Consider the following 21,087-nt stretch of genomic DNA (forward strand, 5'->3'; position numbering starts at 1 on the left):
AGCTCCGTGTCTCCACTCGACCACCATTCAGACCCCATTCACTCATTAAACCAGACACGCGTCCGGCTGCAGCCTCCGCCCTACCTGTCAAACTCAGTTGTGCAGAAACCTCAGAGCTCTACTTCACAATCTCACGTCATGCCCTCCATCTGCTAATTTTAAAGCCTCCTGTTTACTTGAATTATAATTCTTGGTGTGAGTTGAATTGGGGGAAATAGTGTCATTGTAATCCTACAACTTGGGTGATCCACCTTCCAGCCGCTTCGTGCGCACAGACGCTAAGGAAGACAAGATTGAAAAGCTCACTCGACGCTTCATTAAGTGCAGAGGTGTGTTCATTTTAAGGCCATGCTGTTAAGAGAAATATCACTGCAGTATTTTTATTTTTCACCACATCAATGTGGTGGAGGAGGTGTATGTGTGTTTTTAAAATGGGGACAAAGTGGATTTTTACGCACGTTTTGTGAGTGTGAAAAAATGCGTCTGTTGGGTTGAAGGTGCTGGCTGGTATTACAAAAGAGAAAGAGATAGCAGTGTGGGAGCTCTCTAGTAAAAGACCTGTGGCTATAGAAATTGTTGAGCCACTCTGCGCTCAGCTTCAAACAAGAAAAGAGAAAATGCATTGTGCGTAAAACGTGCGCTCCTCCTCTTTTATCTCGACTTATTCCATCTACTTATGTTGGGTTTAATGGCCACACAAGGAAAACTGTACCCAGTTACCCACCCCCACCACACACACTTTAAAATTAAGACATGAACAGTAATTCAGTAGCATCTCGTTTTATTTTTAGACTAGAGTGTAGAAAATATGGTTATAAGACTTCTTATTTTCCGCTTATGTGGAGAGGATATAGAGCTGGCAGTATAAAGAGACAATGCGTGGCTATTGCACTCTGTTTGGACAATAGCTGCATAAGTTTTTGATCATTGTGACATGACATAATGCAATAACATGGTTCTGCTATTAAATAAGACACATCGGTGCTATAGGATAAAACATCGGAGTATCAAACTCCCTCTGGAAACCTCGTGAACACGAAAGCCAGAGAATAATAGACTACAAGTCTACATAGGCAGGAGGTATAGAAGCGACTTCGCAAATATATAGACAAAATATATACAAAAGGATGTGTACAAAACATCTATAAATCTCTTACATACAAAAATATCTTAATATATTTTAAAAAAGAGCGTTTGATATAGAATTTTATAGAATAAATCCGCGACTTGGAAGCATTTTTTCTGAAGTCAGCGTCTGAGAGAGAGTTGGTGCTGCTGTGATGGGGTTGGCATAGAAGAGTTTTTAATGTGCTGAGAGCGTGAATCGCTTTAGGGTCATTTTCTTTTCTTTTCTTTTCTTTTTTAATCAAGGGGACGCACAGAAAGTTTGGATTCCCACGATGCATGTGGGAGACCCGTCTTCCTTTAATCCTTTAGCGCTGATCTCCGGCCTGATGTTCAGTTAAGGCTCCGGGATCCTGCTGAGTCTGTCAGGTGGACCGGGGAGGACCGTCTTGTTCTTCTCCTCCTCGGGACCATCCCAAGCGCAGGAGAGCAATAAAGTGAGCTGATCCATATTTCTGCGAGGAGGAGGAGAAACGGGAAGTTAGGTTTGTCGGGAGTTAAATGACGATGGTGCCTGGAACGAGCGCGGTGACATGTGCGCTTACCTCGCACGGATGCTCCTCAGAACCAGTTGGTGAAGTCCAGCAGCTCCTGCTCCTCCGGACTCAGGGGGTCATAGGAGCCCTCGTCGGATGAGTAGGAGGACACGGGGGAGCCTGCCATGGAGTTCATGTCCGCGGAGTATCCCTGCGACATGCCGGGCGACAGCACGCCCGCCTGGAACGCCGCGCTCACGGCGTCGTGCTCGTCCAGCAGCTGCTGCAGCGCGCGGATGTACTCCACAGCGGAGCGCAGTGTCTCCACTTTGCTCATCTTCTTGTTGGCGGCGCCGTTTGGCACGTGCTCCCGCAGCGTGGCGAAGCCGTTGTTGACCAGCTTCACGCGGTTGCGCTCGCGCTCGTTCCTGCGCGCCACCGCGTGCGGCTGCTGCTGCGGCAGGCTGTACCCGAAGCCCGCGAAGTTCAGCCGCCGCTTGCAGCGCAGCAGCTCCGGGGAGGAGGAGCGCGGACGCTTCGGCTGCTTGCTCGCGGACTTCCCGCCGCCGCTCGCGCTCAGCTGGACGCTCTGCGCGGAGAAGAAGCACGCAGGCGGCATCAGCTGCTGCTGCTGGCTCGCGTTAATTTCCATTTTGGTCGTGAGGTCCGAAACGCGCGTGGGGAAAAAACCCCAGAAGTTTTGAAGAATCGCAGAGATTTGGGGAGCGCGTCCCGCTCGTGCCGTTCACGTGGTGTGGCCGCTGGTCGCGCACTTGCTCCAGTGTGGAGGGGGGTGCTGCTATTGGTTAGGGGGGCAGTCCCAGCTCCGCTGATGCTGCCTCGCGCTCCTCAAAGCTGCTCTGAGCTCTCGGAGAAAGACGCCACTGCTTTTCAACAGGGCTGGCTGAGGGGCTGGCCACGCCCTCCGGTCGCGTGGATACACCTTGGGTTCCTGCCCCGGTACCGGTGCGCCGCGCGCGCCTGACGCGTGCCACTTGAAGCACTAAACAAACAGTGAGAGAAGAGGGGTTTTTTTACGAGAAGGTGAAACAGACTCAGTGAAGTCCACACCGAACTCAGTCTGACGCATTACCAGGTGGATAAAAGTCACGTGTTTTGTTTTGGGTTTGTTTTTTGTTTTTTGTTTTTACAGGTCAGCCAAAATAAAGAAGAGCGAGAGAAAACACAAACTGTGCAAAAAAATCTCTTCACAAAATGAAATGTGCGACGTTCTCTCTGCCCGACTGCCCGATCCTGATTCTGGTCCCTGTCTGTGCTCTTTCTTTACACACAGCCGCTCGTTTGCGGGACTTTTGTTGTTTGTAAAATTTTCCACTTTGCGCGCATCATCGGCAGTACAAGCGGAACGAGGAGGCGCAAATCCTCGGTCTGTGCGCGTAACTGGACTCTCTGTGCGGTTCCTGCGGCACTAAGAGATGCACAACAAGAAAACACGCACAAACTCCAACACGCTCTCTCGCGTCGTTGCGCATGCACGCAAAACTTTGCGCACTAAACAGAATAAGGATTGTTTTGGGGTTCAATTTTTGCGGGTGAACTTCTTCCCGTGCGTGTGTGTGCGCTCACTCTTTTCTCTTCCCCCTTATTCTGGGCACCCGTGCACGCGCGCCTATAGAGGGGATTGCCATAAATAGTTCAATTTTTCTGTGGCATTCACATTCAGGCACACACACACACACACACACACACACACACACACACCACCTCCACTTTCTCCTTCTCTTTTTTTTAAGCCCAGCCGGAGAGTTTAGAAAAGAGGCGTGGGTCCTATTCAGCGTCCCCCCTTCGCCCCTCCGCCCTGCCCGATCTTTCTGAAACATATCCACGCTGTTAGCGGGCTTCCACAGTCCAATTAGCGCTTTGTGAGGACTCTCTCTCTCTCTCCGCTGCTGCTGCTGCTGCTGGTCGTCCAGAGGCTGGGAGGGCACTCACTTTACTCGAGGGGCTTTCCACTCAAAGCCGGGTGTAATAATTAATATGACATCTGTCTACCCGAGTTCCCTCTTTAACCACTTTCTGTATTTTTCCCTCTTTTCTTTGGTGGTGGTATGTGTGTGTGTGTGTGTGTGTGTGTGTGGTGGTGGTGGTGGTGGGGTGGGGGGGCGAGGGATTATCTCTCAGTTTGTTTTTGTGGCGGGCTCAGTCACCCAGGAAGACCGATAAACACTTCAGCTCTACAAAAATAAACGCAATTTATCATAGTATCATTATTTACGTATTGTTTTTTTTTTACACTGAATTATATTTATGGCTGATAAAGGTTAAAATAACTCTTCTGCAGTGGAGCTTCTCTTCTCTTTTAGAATGTTTGGCTTCACACTGATTTAACTCCCTCACGCCTGCGTCGTTTAATGCTTTACAGGTAAAGTTGTAATTGACGGGCGCCCTCTAGAGGACAGCAGTGGACGTTATCACCGAGAAGTAAATCCTCCCATCCTGCCCTGTTTCAGATTGATAGATAGATTCCACAAGAGAAATTGTTTTAGATAAGCAACACTGTTAAAATTAAAAATTAAAAATTAAAAAAAAACCCGAATTTAGTTCAAAAGACTGACACTGTGTAAGAGAGAAGTGCAAATTGCATTAATAAATAATATGTGCACTATGTGCACTAAGAACAGCTGCATGTTTAAATAACATTTTTCTAATTTTAGCTTATTTTTATGTTTAATAGCTAGTTTTCCTCACTTTTAGTGTCCGTTTTGGTGCTTTTCACGCTTTGATACGAATGAATATGGTGTTTGTTTGCAAAATGTTTACATTAATAAGATATGATGATGAGATTTACTTTGTTTTTTCACAGACTTGGGGATGATTCAAACAGTCTTCAGGTGCATGTTCTGGGTACATAATGTAATTTTCTTTGCTGTTATGGTGCCCATCAAAGACAAAGAACAGAGGCAACAGCGAAAATCAAACTATTTGAAAGCATGTACGCTCTTTGACCGCCAGGTGTCAGTACTTCACAGCGTATTAATGAACAAAGTTAAACCATCTCAGTTTTTAACGCTCTCTTTCTACAAACATACGCATGCGCGCACAGGTTTTTACGACTACTAATAAAATATATATGTGGAAACAGGAACACGTCCAGGCAGATGGGTGCTTTGGTTTGCGGATCCCCTTTTCTGTCTCTGCTAAGATCCCGTAGATATTAGGTCACGTGGTTTTGTTTACTAGGAGGAGGCGGTGAGCGTGTGAATGAGGTAGCCAGAGCAGTTTATCGGTAAATCAGCGGCCGTAAAGGGAATACAAAGACCATCAGCTATGCGCTCTCTGAACTATGTTCACCGAGTCAGCTTAGACTTTACAGGGACTCTGTTTCCTCACGCCATCTGTCTGGGAGACGCAGACAACGATTCGGTACGGAAGCTAAGCTAACTTTTGTTTATTATTGTTATCGTTAATGTTTGGTTTGTCTTCTCAGACCTCTTGAGTGCAGATTTTTAAATGTTTAAATTAAATTCTAAATATATTTAGTAATATATTTATTTATGGTTTGATAACTAGACTTCTTGCAGTCTGTTCTTATTATAATAAGTCTTGCGTCACCGCTCATTTCTTGCTCCGTCTTGCTTCCAAAGAGGAAGAACTTTTAAAAAATCTGGTAATATTTTCAAGTTCTCCTGGGTTGTTCGGACACTGCTTTTTTACTTATTTTCAGTTGAGTGCTGTTTGCTTCCTGATCTTTTTCATTTTTACCTGACTGAAAAAACAATAAAAAAGGCACCAAACTAAAGGGATGAATCAGTGCTGTGTCTGCACATGACTTACAACTTAGCACAGATCCCGTTTTAACTTTAAATTAGACTTAAAGCATTGCGTCCTTAAAATAAAAAAAAAAAACTGTCTACATCTACAGCTGATGAAGAGTCAGGTGGCTGTCAGACTGAGATATGCTACATTACACTAGAACTGGACTGAAAATCAGTGCACAGGTCTGATGGCGTGGTAAATCCAAATTTGAAAATTCTTGGTTTAAATCATCTTCAGCCTTCATGGAGGTCAGGAAAGAGGTACAACAGTGAGTGTCTTCACCCATCTGTGAAACACGGTGGAGGCACAGTCGTGGTGTGGGCTGGGTTTCAGCCAGTGTCTTGCCAGAGAAGTCACATTTTGATCCACCATTGCTGAGGTGTGCCAAATTACCTGGAAAACATCTGATTGGCAGTGGCTCTGTTTATCAGCATGACAGTGATTCCAAACACAAACCGTTCTATTCCCCATTTTCCTAGCAAAATGTAATGATGTTTTGTCTCACAATTAATGACTTTTTAGCTTCTCATTTTAGAATTTGTCTTGATAAAGAAGAGTAAAACTATTTTTTATGACCTGCTTTACCTAATTGTTCAACTGCTCCATTAACACGGCTGTCTCCCTTCTCTGCAGCTGAACGAGCTGGTCGTAGGAGACACCAACGGAAAGCTGCTTGTTTACAAGAACGATGACTCCAAACCTTGGATCACAAGGTCCTGCGTGGGCATGGTCAGTGCAGGTGCCAGAAAAACCCTTTTGTGTTATGTGATCTGTGGCTCATGTGGTGTGTTGTGCTTTCCCAGCTGACCTGCGTTGGTGTTGGAGATGTGTGCAACAAAGGAAAGGTGAGGACAGAGAAGTCAGAAGCTGCTTATTGTCTTAAAGTTTAAGATTTGATGTGACAGCGTGTTTTTATTTGTATTTTTTCTGTGTGACAGAACTTCGTGGTTGCCGTGGGCGCAGAGGGCTGGTTTCACCTCTTTGACCTCACAGCTGCCGCCGCGAGCAAGGCAGACTCATCCAGCCAGCACGAGTTTCAGTCACCTGATGACCAGAAGCCCTTCTTCACCCAGCACATTCCCGCCAACACCAAAGTCATCCTCATCAGTGATATTGGTAAATTCTGGCTAAATTCTTCTGTGGTAAATGTGGATTTTTGTGATTTTTGAGTGTAGCATGTGCGTGTATACAGATGGAGATGGGCGCTGCGAGCTGGTGGTGGGATATACAGACCGAGTGGTTCGAGCCTTTCGCTGGGAGGAGCCGTCTGACAGCTCTGATGCAGGGCCTGGTCAGCTGATTCTGCTGAAGAAATGGCTTCTGGAGGGACAGGTGAGCTCAGGTGTTGTTTCTTACCAGCATGTGAATTATTATTTCTTGTATAATATGTATATATAGTATTTTCTGGGCACACTGTGGATCCCTTTGTACAAACTGAGCATCATTTAAACCCCACAGTCTACCCGAGTATTGTTCCGGACGAGATCTATCCCTTGGACCACAGTGCACACATCTCCTCATGTACTCTGTACTCCACAGGCTGTCATCAGATCTCAGTACAATAGATCACCTTTAGGATGTGGTGCAGAGGGAGATTTGCATCATGGATGTGCAGCCAACAAATCTGCAGCTACTGTGTGATGTTATCATGTCAGTATGGACCAAAATCTCTGAGGAATGTTTCCAGGACCTTTTTAAATCTGTTCCACAAAGAATTAAAGCACTTCTGAACACAAAAGAGGGTCCAGTGCCAGCAAGGTGCAACTTATAAATCAACTACTTTATATTTTCTCTACAAACTTTAATGAAAACTTTCACCACTAGGTGGTCCACGTGAGACAGCAGCATGAGTGCAGTACAAATCCTGAAGAGACGCTAACATAACACACAAACACAAACTGCACACTCAGATCGGCTTGACGCGACTTCCATTAAAAACAGAGTACCACCTAATTTGCGTGGGGTCTTTTTAGCAATGTGTCCGAGCGTCCCATGACATAAATACTGTGCGACATGAACGCTACAACAAAGCAGTGATATACCTGCTGCTCAGTCTGTGGCTTTTTGTCAAGACTCGGGGAGCACATCGTTGTTTTTTGTGAACGTTTCCCCCGTTGCCCGGTTTCAAAAACGGTGGTTTTGATTTTCGTGAAGGAGACACCTTCTTTACTCATCATCGAGTGATCTCACTGACCAGCCATCTGGTGGAATGCAGTCTGCTGACTTCACATTTTGGCCTTGGATCGTTTGGAACCCTGGTGGAGCAGGTACTAAAAAAGTACCTGGTACAGGTGCAATGACCTAACAGAAAACCCATAAAACTATGGCAAGCTGACCCGAGTAGGTACTGATGGAAAAGGGCGTTTGGGCACTCAAGGCCCTCCATAGATGAGACTTAAGCTGAATAAATAATCAGGGTGTGACATGGTGTTGGCTGTTCTGCAGGTGGACAGTCTAACAGTGAACCCGGGTCCAGAGGGGTTACCTGAGCTGATGGTGTCTCAGCCAGGCTGCGGCTACGCCATCCTGCTCTGCTCCTGGACACAACAGGACTCCTCCGACTCTGGCGACGACGCCCCCGCCACGCCTGGGAGGTAGACGCCTCCTCCATTATAATGTGAGTGTCAGTTAAAGTGATTGATGGACTGGATTAATTTAACGTGATTTCCCTCCCTACAGCGAGGGGCCCTCCAGAGACGTAGTTCTCCATCTGACCACCGGGCGGATACACAACAAGAATGTTTCCACTCATCTCATCGGCAGCATTAGCAAAGGTAGACGCTCTTACCAGCCGGATCGTTTTACATTCGCACCCACGCTTGTTTACTGGGTCGCTGATGAGGTAAATAATGTGGGGACAGCAGGCGTCTGCAGGTACACCCGGTCCCTCTCGCTCACCTGGAAACACTTTTAAACTGCAGCTGAGTCTCGTCTCAGTGGGTTTCTTTAGGTGTGTTGTAATTGTACTATTCTCTTTAAGTCTCCTCTTCTCAGCTTCCTGCTGAGATGCAGAAACACAGATGATGCAAATGATTTCCTCTCATACTGCGATCGGTGTGACAGTAAAAACATATAAAAGTGCGTTTGATATGGTTTTAAAAAACTCACAAAAAACTGGCTGAATGCATTTTAATAGATGAATTCTGTTTTTTTGTGTTTTTTTTACAGGATCCAAGGAAGAGTCGTCAACGTGTGGACTGTTTGCTCTCTGTACTTTAGATGGTAGGATGGGAATTTTAAACACTTTTACATCTTTTTTTTTTATCTCTGTGCAGAAGTCTGTGCTTTTCTACCAACTAGAACAAGCCAGTTAAGCAAGAGGAGGAGTTTTTTAAGTTGTTTGCTAAAATGCATCTGATAATGACAGTCTGGCAATAATTTAGCTTTAGTTTTATTTCTATAGCGCCTGTACACAACGGCAGTTTTTAGCCGTGTTGATTTATTTTTAACCATTTTTAAGGCCGACCTGTTGTCTGCCTTCTCATTTCACAGGGACGCTGAAGCTGATGGACAGCTCGGAGCAGTTGTTGTGGTCGGTGCAGGTGGATCATCAGCTGTTTGCCCTGCAGAAGCTCGACGTCACAGTGAGTCTCTGCAACAGGCCGACACTCGTGGACGCTTTCAACTTTTAGCAAATATAAACCTTTTGTTTGTTTTTTGTTTTTTTAGTTTCCAGTGAAAAACAGATGTTTTGTTAACTCGTCTGTTTTTAATGTTCTTACGTGTCTTATTAGAAATTGTTGGAGCTGATGGGACTCATTTAACTCTGTGCGTAAAAATGCAGATAAAGCTGTCAGGAAGTCAGATGTAAGAACAGCACAGAGAATCCATTCAGTTTTCAAAATAAAATCCCCCATGTAGGCTACACGTGACATCGCAGTCATGCAGCTGCTGTCGAGAAAGTCTCTCTGTTCTTCTCGGCACTCATGGGTATTTCATGTTAGTCACTTTAGTTTATACTATACCAGTTTGATCTCCATTAAGCCACCACAGCAAGAACAACACCCATCCAAATTCAGATTTTTACCCTTTACCCTGCTCACTTAAAAAACTTTTACCAGACAACAGAAGGTCCTGTTTCCTGTTCGGTTATTTTCCTCATGTAATGAACAGCCTGACAGATGTAACATCAGCAGGTACAGGTCATGTATGGAAACACAGATCTGGAAGTACTTTTCATTTCCATCTATTTGCTCTTCAGGAATAGCACAGTGTCTTATACTGAAAAACTAGAGGAGTTAAGGACTTCACCGAAAGTTTCAGACGCATGAATTTGAGTGACTTTGTGGCATTTCCTCCATAATTACCTAAAAATCACATGCAGGCTGGTCTAATTAGTCCCAGTTTAGTTTTTTGTCCATCAGCTACTCGATTACATGCTGAATTAATTCAGAAATGTGTGTTTGCCTTCGTGTGTGCGCTCAGCTATGCAGCAACCCTGTGTGCGTCTGTGTCTTCTTCCAGGGGGACGGCAGAGAGGAGGTGGTGGCGTGTGCTTGGGACGGTCAAACCTACATCATCGACCATAATCGGACCGTGGTGAGGTTCCAGTTCGACGAGAACGTCAACGCCTTCTGTGCAGGTGAGGGACATTGCACCACCTCCTCCTCGTTTTTGCTCCGCCGTCGTATTTCTGTGACCGTCGCGACACTCATCAAGTTTTCGGCTAATGCGATGAAGCGCCACTCGGGACTTTCCAACAGTAGATCTAAATCTGCAGCTTTCTCCAACTTCTAATGCGAGTTTCAGCTCGCTGTTGAATGTGACACACTTTTGGCTTTCACGTTAACTCACACATCAGCTCAGTATTGATGGTGAGCTTAAGGCAAAGAGAATAAATAATAAACAGACATGTGTACGCTCAGATCTGTGCTCTATAAATCGTTTACACATGTTTGCAGGTAAATCCACCTGGAGTCTTCTAATCCTCTGGATTAGCGGAGTTGCTGAACATCCATAAATCTGTTGATTCTGCTTAATGTGTCTCTGAGCCTCTCGCAGCGGAGCTTTCAGCAGCTGAAGACACAGATATTTCCCTCAGGCTGTCCACACAGCTCCAGATTAATGCAGATAAACTATTTTTCACTTGAGGTTCTGACTGTTTGGGGAGAAGGAGTCTGGAATATTTTCCACTGTTTTCCTCTCTCAGCAGGAAATAATCTGCTTTACACTTCTGGATTCGAGGTTAAGGTACCTAAATGTTTGACAACACCTCAGCTACAACTCCTCTCAGGCTCGAACTTCAAACTCCTTTTAGTTCATGGGCCACAAACATGTGCATACTGGGCCAGAGCCAAAATAACAGCAAGCTAAGATAACAAGCTAAAACCGTGAGCCCAGGTGAAGAACAGCTCTTTAACCTACACCCAGAAAACTGAAGGTTCTCACATTAAATGACTGAACCCTTTAGAAATTGACTGCATTGTCATCAGTATATCTCAGCTTTCCCACATGTTACATTACATTTTGCAGGTTAGTGGAAAATCATTTTTGTAGCTAAGCAACAGTAATATTTAATACACTTACAATTCAAATAAGATCTGGAAATCCTCTGGACTTTTCATATATTTTCACTCCCGTGGCCTCACTGCAGTTTTCGTGCTCTCTACAACCTGATTTCTTACCTTAGTCCAGGCGTTTGGAACCTCAAACAAAGGTGGAATTTCAAACCTGCACCACCAGATGGCAGCATAGAACTTTAGCCTCGCCTTGCTTTGAGCTCTTCTTCCTCTCTTCTCTCTGTCTTTCTTATCTGTGCTGTCAGATCTCTCTGCAGTATTTGGACAGTTAATCTGAGGCGCCTAATGTGACATGTGCAGCTTTAAGTGGATTAAAGAAAGAGACAAAAGACTCCGGAGATCTCTGATTCCAGCCATGTTTGCTGCTTTCCACCTGCTGAGTGTTCAGGCCTCACTCCCCTCTGCTCTCAGCTCCTCAGACAGATCAGACTTGTTGTGTGGAGGCTACAGTAGCCCGGCAGCGGAGGATTGCTGATGTGTTTATTTGTATTCACATAGCACGGTCCCCCATCACCACCACCACCTGTTGAGTAAAAACTGTGTGTAAGATTCTCAGGTTTTCTCTGGTTGCAGGTCAGTACACGTGTAAGGAGGGCAAAAACGGCCCCTGCCTCGTCTATGTCAGCTTCAACCACAAAATCTACATCTACTGGAAGGTGGAGCTGGAGCGCATGGAGTCCACCAACCTGCTGAGAGTGCTGGAGGAAAAGCCTGGCTTTAAAAGCCACCTGAAGATGCTGGGAGTCGGTAAGTACGTCGGCAGCTCAGTGTTTGGAGTCAAGCACACACCTCCTCAGTTTGAGGGTGAATAAGAGCCCAAATGGGGCTCTGATCTGAATACTGATGAGGAGGAAGGAAGAAATGACCCCACCGACAGACTTTACAACTAATAAGGCCCTGCCAGCAAGTTCTTACTCTTCTTTAAAGAAACAGTTTGCAGCACAGTCTCTGCAAGAATTCCTATTGATCACCAAACAAATATAACTAGGATATTGTAAACTGGTTAGATGTAACGTTTGGTATTAATTGAGTATTAATTCAAGTCTTGTGGCTTTTTCTACACGTAGCTGTCATTACCGCCCCCTAGTGTGAGTTTATGCTCTCCTCCTGCAGGCATACACTTTAGCTGCTTCTGGCTGTATTATAAAAACTGGTTGTTTATTGCCCAGCCTTTCCCTCTCACTGCTCACTTTACATGCAAATATAGCTGAAGTTAAAGCACAGTTACCATCTACAGCATATGTGGTTAAAATGAGCTGCGTGTCGCTGAGTTTTTTTCTGCCCGGTGTTCTCCATTAGAGGCCTCAAGTTGGTGCAGAGTACACAGTCACGGTGCAACACAGTGTAAATGTGGGGAGAAGTAAATGACCGTGGTCCTGCTTGCGCTTCCAGTCGTCTTCCTCATCTGTTGTGTTGCCTTCAAGCTCAGACTCTTCCACTCTAACCTCGCTACGAGGGGTCAGAACAGGACTTCATGCTAAGCAGCTGCTGGTGGCAACTTTATATTCAGCAGATACATCAGAGGGAGTATCAAACTTCTCATTTTTACCCGCTCGGGATATAGGAGAAACTCTTCTCTCTACATCCGAATGTAAACACACGCTCTGAGTCCTCCGAGCTGAAAAGACTCAAGTATTTTTAGAGCGGTGGAATCCAAGAGCCCACAGATGATCTTTCTGAAAAATGGTCTTTGTGCATTTCCATGTCGTCCTCCTGCCAAATGTGATGCTTAACTCGATTCAGGTTAATCATTTGTGGATGCACACAGTGGTTATTTATTTCCTGTTAATTTCCTTTGTCAAAGGCCTTTTGCTATTAGAACATAAATCTAGTCTCTGCGCTTCGTGTGAGGGAGGAGGGAAGTGATTAAATCACAGATGAGCTCATGCTTGTTGGTCTGCATGGATGACCAACCTGTCAAAAGCTTCACGTCAGAAATCTCTGTTAGAGCTTTACTGCAGTGTCACGACTGCAGGTGAAAACGCACGTTCCAGTTTACTTTTTATCAGTGCTGCTGGTTTTGTTAGCAGTGCTTCCTGCTGCCTGCGTTAATAATTCAGCCTCTGGGCCTGTGGTCTTTCTTTTGACTGTGATTTCACAGGCTTGTTGCCAAACCCACTGTGGAAAATGTGTGATGTGAAGAATGAAGAAGGAAGGACACAATATTAGTGTAAAAATGTGCCTTTAACCGTTGCTTTAATCTACAATTTCCAGTAGTTTAAAGAAACTACACAATAAAAAGTGAAGATGGAAAAGAAGGTAAACTGTTCTGTAGGTGTCGATGGTTTTAGCTGCCTCACCCTGACCTCCTTGAAATGTCAGCAGCAGCTCTGAGGCGCTCCCCTGCTGCTTTTTCACCTTAATAAGCTCCCTTTAGCCAAGCGCTGATTATGAGTTTGCCAGTTCTCCATCACAAAGAGGGGAAGGTTTCTAAATTAGCTGCTCCTACGTGGTCATTTTCAAATTTGTGATGGAGGAGTTCAAACATCAGCTTGTAAAGTGTCAGCGATGTTTGCTGAGCAGTGCAAGGTAGGCGGCGCACACCTGACATCAAAGTAGAGATGAAGGTGGGAGGCTGACTGTGAAATTAGGCATTTGTGCCCACAAAAAGTCATATTTATCCAGTGTGCAGTTCAGGACTAAATATAGCTGCTCACTGATGTATTAACTCACTTAATCTGCAGCTGTTTCCCAGAAGGTTCTGAAATTTAGGGGCAGATGTTCCCAACAATAGTGTCTGATAGTCACACACAGAATACCTCAGCACAGTGCCGTCTCTAAAAGATTCACTGGGGTTTTAAAAAAATTCCTTTTAGCATGTGGTGTGGCCGTTTCCAGGACTTTTTTAATGATGTGCAACCAACAACAAGGCCGTCGGCCTACAGGCCACCAACATAAGTGATCTGAAATAAGTACAATGAGTGGATGCTTAAGGCCTCTTTCAAATCTGATTTCTATTTCTTTCACAATCGAGGCCTGGAGGGCAGTGCAACGCATTGGAGGGAAAGCTGAAATAGCATCTACTTTCACCCCAGTTAACAGCCCGGATTCAATATGAAGGGTATTTTTTCTTCTGGAGACAGACAACAGACTATGTAAACAACTGTATTAAAAATGTTGAGTACTCTGACATTTAAAAGCATGCTGTGTAAATTTTCAGTGGGTGTTGTGGGATTAGTGATCCTAAACTGGGACAGACCTGTTAGAGAGGGAATTGAGATCACAGAAAGTATGTGAGAGGACAATTGGAATAATGATTTGTACCAAATTTAGAGCACTGCAGCTTAAAATCCTGCACTCAAATCCAATGCTATGACTTCACCTTCGTATCCTATGTGTAAAAGAAATGCTGGAAGCATTACACACGGCAAAATATTACAAATCAATTTAAATAGAATAATATTATTAGATTTTTCAAAACCCCTTATCAAACTAGATATAAAAATGGGACCACGGAAAGCTGGAGAAGATGTGGATCATTACCATATCTTTTGGGATTGTCCTAATTTAAAAAAATTACTGGCTGGGAATTCATAAAACTCTGTGTGAGGTCTTTAAGATAAAATTTGATATTAATTTTGTAAATTTGTACTTGGGCCTGGTTGCTGGCTCGGTCCGGGGAGGGGACACAAAACTCTTACAAGCGCTATTAGTGGCCAGCAAAAAATCAATAATCAGGAAGTGGTTAAATCCAACTCCACCAACACTTGAGGATTGTTTTAGTGTGGTTTTTGAAATATTTAAAATGGAAAAATTGACATTCTCCTTAAAAATTCAAAAAGACAATGAATTGCTTGGTGTATCTCCCATGTATTGTACAATGTCAGGTCGACCCTCTACTTCATAATATGTATTGAATGTACTTTATGTAAATAAGTTAAACATGTTGCATTATGTATACACTGTCAAGCCACCGAGTTCACTTTTTGTTATCTGAATGTAAAAAAAAAAAAAAAAAAAAAAAAAAAAGTCTTCTTTTTTTTTTTTGACTAAATAATATCAATGCACTTTCTTGTAACAAGTCCTTTTTCAATAAAAATATAATTTTTTTTTAAAAAAAGGGAATCAATTTAAAAAGTGCAGAAGATCTTAGTCTCTTCTCCTTGTTCTCCCAAATATTTACATCTATACTTACAATTCTGGTATTCGATGGCAAATGCCAATCACGCTCAATAATGCCGGGCAGCGAGCACAGGGCCCACTGATTGTTGGTCAGAGACATTCACACTTGTGGCCTTGTGAAGGTCATTTTGTTGCTCTGGCAGTGCTCATCCTATTCTTCCTTGCACAAAGGAGCAGCTACCTGTCCTGCTGATGTGTTAAGGCCTTCTACGGCCCTGTCCAGACTGTTTAGACTCTTGAGACTGTGCTGTAATACTGACTCTAGCCAAATGACAGAAAACAGTCAGAAAGGATGGTGAGGGAAAACATGTCAGTGGTCTCCACTGTAAAACCAATCCTATTTTAGGGGTTTTCTCATTGTTGCCCCTCTACCGCACCTCTAATACTACTTAATACTCCAAAAGTTTTAGCATGAAGTTACACTGAATTTAAAACTTCTGTGTTAAATCTACAGAACACCATAACCTGACCTCCCTAGAAATGTAACTACACATCGCTGTTAAGCAGCTCTCCCAGATATAACTGCCGGCAGTGGTGCAGGTTACATCGTAGGCTCTACATCGGATAATGACAGAAGCGTAATACAGACGTTTCACAAGCAAAAATACTGCAGAATCATATTAAAAATACATTGCTTAACAAATGTATTACTTCTCGGAGAAGCCAGAAATGAATCAGGAATAAATAATAATCAACCACTAAAACTAATTCTTCTGTTTAGGAAAACAAATGCAATTTAGCATCTTAGTGTCTCAAAAAACAATAATGTGCTGGTTTGATGAGTAGGTTTATATTTGAAAGTCTGCCAAATAATAACACAAATTAAAGGTTTAAAGCAAATATTCTTGAGTATAAACTAAAATATTTGCATTATGAATGTAATGTGCATGATGATTGATTATTACTTCCACAAAAAGGCTGACATTTAGGGGTTTTTAGCCTTTTTCACTTTCTTATGATTTCCCGATAGGAGATGCAAGCTAATATTTTTTCCATTTGAGCTTGAAACAGTCGATATGATCTGCGCCTTTGTTTGTGTAAATTTCTGTTTAATCCCGATGACATCAACAGGTTGTGAAAGGCTGCGAGCTGTGATTGGTCGATGTCCAACGTGACATCAGTCCTGGCCATAATGTATGGCTTTCCTAATTGTGTAATCTGACACGGTGCCTATCAGACCGTGCCTGAATGCACCGTGAACGTTTGTGGAGTCATTTCCTGTGAAGTCATGTTAATCTGGTCACATGTCAGTACTCCGGTTTCAGCGGTAACCGTCACATTGTGTTTCGCCTCCACAGATGCTGATGATCCAGCCGCAGTGCGAGCCCTGGTGGCAGATGTTCTCTACAAGGATGCGCAGACGTAGCTCGGTGACATGCATCACCACGCTGCCTTCTCTGTTTTCCCCCTGACTGTAAATACTCTGTAAATAAACACTGACGGACCGTCTTCCGTGCTGCTGCTCTTGTTACTTGCGCTCCCGGCAGATAAATGTTGGGGTTTGGGTTTCTGATCGCCTGGCCGCCAGCTGTTATCTCAGACCTGCACGCTGTCTCTGTCATTGGTATTCTGTCCGCCCAGGTTGCTTTTAACAAGGCGGGCAGAGGATGAAAGCAATGAGACATAATGCAGGGGAAATGCTGCACTGTTTAACCTGCTGTTTTCACCGGTGACTATGTGAATCTGGGAGCGAGGGGAGGGCGGGGGATTAGCAGAAGCTTTATGTGGCTGTCAGTCAGTGGTGACAAGCGGCTGAAAAGAGCTCCCCAATCAAACAGCAGTGACTTCCTATTATTCATTCCCTGTAGTGTCTGAGAAAATTCTCCTGTCCAGTGTATCATCTCCGACATGAAGCGCTTCTAATTATGCATAACACGATTACTTCATGAGGACATTTGACTAGCAGTGAGTGAGTAGTGTTGAAATGATGATGGGAAGGACTGGGGGAATCTCCCACTGTTCCCAATGGGAGGATCCTATTACCACCTGTGTCGACTGCCTCTGTCGTTCCCATGCAATATTAATAAGATGAGCATGTGGCTCAGGTGTCCTGGTAGCCTCTTATCTCTCCTGCCCTTTAGAGACCTGCAAAAAGAAGGCTTTCCTTTGAGGACCAAGTCCATATGAACTCTTTTTCTTAGTCTTGTTTTGTTTGCATCCCATCTAAGAAAAATCCGGCAGTTATAATTTCTTCTTAATCCACTCTTAATCACGTGATTGTCTGCATTAGCTTCAGCTAGAGATAAAACTCCTTATATGTTCTCCCTCAGTGGAAAAAGTTGATGAGGTGAAAGATATTTTACATTTTGAAATAAAATTTGAAAAAATGTTTATTTTTAAAAAAAGGAAAAGAAATGATCACGTATATAAAGGAGAATAAGTGCAAAACAGCCCAGTGGATCATTCTGGTGGCAAGTTTGGAGGCAATTATAGCAATGTGGGACACAGAGATGCATAATCTGTTCTCTAATTGTTTGTAGGATGATGTATCCTTTGTGGGCTTTACTAAGATTTTAGTCAATCCCAAAGATGCTGAATGGAATTTAACTTATTATTTATTTTTTTTTACATTTAAAAAAATAAAATTGTCTGCAGAAACAAGTCTCACTGCAGTAAAATTAATATTCTATACTTTAGTTGTTTTCCTCCTGTGGTCTGGAGACATGACAACTCTGTGGAGATGAGAGTGTGGTTGTCTGTTTCTCTGTCAGCCAAGTGACCAGTCCTCGGTGAATCCCACCTCTCCAGTTTAGCTGCAACCCTAAATGGGACGAGTGATCAAGAAGATAATTTTGCCATCATTCCTTTGGGTAATAGTAGCACTAAGCCCAAAGAGGTTGACGATGATAAACCATGGATATGACAGTTTACAGAGGCTTTGTTTGCTTTAATCTGGATTACTGGAAACAAACACCTCTTCTGCATCAGCGAACCAACAAATCAATGATAAAACCACTAATGCAGCAGCCTCACTTAGCGCCTGCCCCAGAGGAGCTGTTAGCTCACAGATGATGGGAATAAGGATTTCAACACTGACCAAACAATGCTAGCTCTTAAATGTAGCTTGATTGCTGTTGACCAGTTGTGTATATATCTATTGGCTCTGCTAGAATGAGAGTCAGAGTGCATGGGTTCCCAGATTTTTTTCCAGCTAATTACTGATAAGGACTGCTATTTCCACATTGTGTGTGTGAGTTTGAAAGCAGAGCACCAGTCTCTTGCACAAATTTGCTGACTTCCAGGCTGAATAGAGGAGGAGAACTGTTTCACTGGGTTGTTGGTGAACCTGGAAATGACCACAAAGTAAGGCATCTTGGAGTAAGATTAAAGTTCATTAATCTTAATACACTGATGGGATGACAATGAGTTTGATAAAATTGTAGTGATTACTGGCAAAATAACTGTTAGCAATGCGAAGTGTGTGGTACTTATATCAGACGGTTATCTTACAAAATCACAACCAAAACTATCAACAAGCGACAAACACGACAAGCAAATTGTTTTTGTGCTGCATCTGTATTTGATAGCTTAAAGGTAAATAAATATAATGTACATTGTTTTGACACCATTATTAAAAATGGAGTTGTACAATTTATAAGGATGCGGAAACCTGCATTCAGCTGAGACTGAAATAGTCACTTGGATGAGTAATGAAACTTTAATCGCACTGAAAGCTGTCCAGATTAACAAAATAATTTTCTGGGAATGCTGGTTTTAGTCTTACAGCTGTTAAATGGTTCTGAAATTATCTTGTAAACTGAGCTAGGCATGCTTATGCAGGGGGCCGTAATTATGATTTTGTTAGGCAAACTAAAGGTGTCCCACAGGGCTCCCTTATAGGACCTGTTTTATTTTCTGTTTTTATAGAAGCATCTTCATGCAGATGAAGCTATTTAAATTCCCTTTGTAGTACAAGAGCTTTAGACAGCATTTCACATCTTGGTTTTTCTTTACTCTAAGAAAAACTTTTTTTCTGGTTAAAAGCTAATGATAATGGTGGGTTTGATAAAAGAACATCAAAAAGCTATAAAATGTGGACGTAGATGATGCAGTTTTTAATGTCATTAAAGATGCTGTACAAATCATTTCACCCTGGAAAAAGAACAGTTTAAAAAAATTGTTAAAAGCCCTAAATTACCACGGCATCCATGTCCACAATGAGTTTACATAATTTTTTAACTACAACCATATCCACTACCAAAATAGGGCTGTTCAGGGGACTATTTTCTAAAAACTTTTACTTTAAATTGCAACTATTTTGTGTTATCTACATCACAGTTGTTCTGAATCCTAAAAGTACCCCATGTTGCGATTGGTATCTTTTAAATGTACTTAACTATATTTACCTCATCAGTTTGTAAGTCATGAAAAGGGCAAGTGGCCAAAATGTATGCTGATAGCTGTGTGAGTGGATGAGTCATTATTAAGTTAACCCCAGCTGTAAAGATAATTGCAGCAGTTGTAGTCATATCACAGTCCTTGCTTCAGTTACAGCTTGGTCTTTTAAATGAGTCCAGTAAGTTCACACTGCCTCATCTTTATGACCATCAAAGGTCAAGCAGGGCCCGGCTCATTTGTTATGCTGTTGTGTTTATGTATCCCATCAGATAAGCGTGGATTTAAGCTGGTTGGTTTGTGTTTAAACAGAGTATGGGACTCCTGTTTCCATTCGGATTTCCCAGGCAAAATGTCAGCCTGTTTAGCATGCAGAGCCTTGCCTGCTTTCCAGCAATGATTCCTGTGCTCGGCCGTGACTTTTGCTCTGATATTTTCCCCGAGCAGGCAAGCTGGACGTAAAACACATCTCAGACATCTGACCCTGTGACATGACCATGCAGGGCTAATAGCCTTGCCATGATGTCTCTGACCTCCTGTGTGTGTATATATGGACTTATCTGCAGCTATTTTAGCCACATCATTTCATGGACTGACTCGAGTTGAAGCCTAGTTTGTTTTGTTTAGCAGGAAATTGTTGATAGGCCACTGGGGATATCTCGTGTAGGGATTTTGTTGTTATATAGTGTGGACCAATGTGAGCAGTGTTGTCTTCGTGTCCCTGAATGTTATCACTTGAACACATTTCACATAGAAAATTGCAATCTGGCCTTTTATTAATGTGAATCTGGTTCACCTTTGAGGACTAAAATGTTCAGGTTTAGGATTTTTTTAAGTAACTGTTTTCATCAGATGACTGTTTTAACCCTCATCTCACTGAGAAGTGTGGTTTACATTATGTCCGTATGACTGATTTTTAAATATCATATAGTATCTATGGAGATTTAAATCTTTAAAAAATGTATGCTAAATTTATTTATGTTTTGTTCATTTAAAAAAAATATTTTTATTACATTTTAGGTCATTAATGTGGAGATTTGTATTATTACTGTTATAAACCCTAAATGCTGGCTTTCTAAAATATTTGACACCTCCAGTGTGAGACATGACTTGTTTTGGGAGGTCACAGGCTAAAATCACTGAGATGTGAGCATACAGTATACTGTGACTATAATGCCCGTGACGGACCTCTGCTCTGACGCATTTAATTGACTTTCAAACCCATCATAAGGATTCGGTCTATAGAAGCTGGCATGCCATGGCATGCAGCCACAGTCCCTTCAAGCCACTCTCTATACACTGCCTGCCTCATTTGTTAATATTGTGAAAATGTATTGCTTGCCTTCATTGGACATTTCATTAGATACAGCTGGCTAGCACCACACTGCCTTCAGAGCCATCTTAAGTCTTCCTGTCACAGATTCTACAAGGTGCTGGAAATATTGGTCAGAGATTTTGCTCCATGTTGAAATGATAGCATCCCACAGGCTGTGGTGTTTAAATGATGCTCATTTGGTACTAAAGGACCCAAAGTGGACTTTACATCACCACCAGCATCCTGAACCGCTGAGAAAGGCCAGGATGGATCTGTGCTTTCATGTTGTTTACATTAAATTCTGACCCTACAATCTGAATATTGCAGCAGAAATCAAGACTCAGCAGATCAGGCAGCGTTTTTGTAATCTTCTGTCAGTGAGCCCATGTGAACGGTAGCTTCAGTTTCCTGTGCTTAG

At 43.1% G+C, this 21,087-nt stretch overlaps 2 protein-coding genes across 2 annotated transcripts; one reads left to right on the plus strand and one right to left on the minus strand.

The window, feature by feature from the left end:
• Window positions 1-764: 764 nt before the first annotated feature.
• ascl1a (achaete-scute family bHLH transcription factor 1a) lies at window positions 765-3,241 on the minus strand. The gene is made up of 2 exons (XM_005475889.4): window positions 1,671-3,241; window positions 765-1,580 (listed from the first exon to the last, which is right to left on the minus strand). The coding sequence occupies exon 1, from the start codon at window positions 2,251-2,253 to the stop codon at window positions 1,687-1,689; it is 567 nt and encodes a 188-aa protein (XP_005475946.1). The 5' UTR covers window positions 2,254-3,241; the 3' UTR covers window positions 765-1,580; window positions 1,671-1,686.
• A 1,521-nt stretch (window positions 3,242-4,762) lies between these two features.
• itfg2 (integrin alpha FG-GAP repeat containing 2) lies at window positions 4,763-17,620 on the plus strand. The gene is made up of 12 exons (XM_003448091.5): window positions 4,763-4,985; window positions 6,012-6,107; window positions 6,182-6,223; window positions 6,317-6,494; window positions 6,571-6,710; window positions 7,824-7,972; window positions 8,058-8,152; window positions 8,547-8,600; window positions 8,871-8,962; window positions 9,843-9,960; window positions 11,471-11,644; window positions 16,318-17,620. The coding sequence occupies exons 1-12, from the start codon at window positions 4,890-4,892 to the stop codon at window positions 16,383-16,385; spliced, it is 1,302 nt and encodes a 433-aa protein (XP_003448139.1). The 5' UTR covers window positions 4,763-4,889; the 3' UTR covers window positions 16,386-17,620.
• Window positions 17,621-21,087: the final 3,467 nt, after the last annotated feature.

The sequence above is a fragment of the Oreochromis niloticus genome, linkage group LG17, assembly GCF_001858045.2.
Source record: "Oreochromis niloticus isolate F11D_XX linkage group LG17, O_niloticus_UMD_NMBU, whole genome shotgun sequence".
NCBI classification, from domain to species: domain Eukaryota; kingdom Metazoa; phylum Chordata; class Actinopteri; order Cichliformes; family Cichlidae; genus Oreochromis; species Oreochromis niloticus.

Bases quoted from the DNA above. Each gene is read 5' to 3' on its own strand.
- ascl1a (XM_005475889.4), bottom strand. From the start codon at position 2,253: ATGGAAATTAACGCGAGCCAGCAGCAGCAGCTGATGCCGCCTGCGTGC.
- itfg2 (XM_003448091.5), top strand. From the start codon at position 4,890: ATGCGCTCTCTGAACTATGTTCACCGAGTCAGCTTAGACTTTACAGGG. The intron at 6,108-6,181 runs GTCAGTGCAGGT...GTGCTTTCCCAG, and splicing joins CAAGGTCCTGCGTGGGCATG to CTGACCTGCGTTGGTGTTGG. The intron at 8,963-9,842 runs GTGAGTCTCTGC...GTCTTCTTCCAG, and splicing joins TGCAGAAGCTCGACGTCACA to GGGGACGGCAGAGAGGAGGT.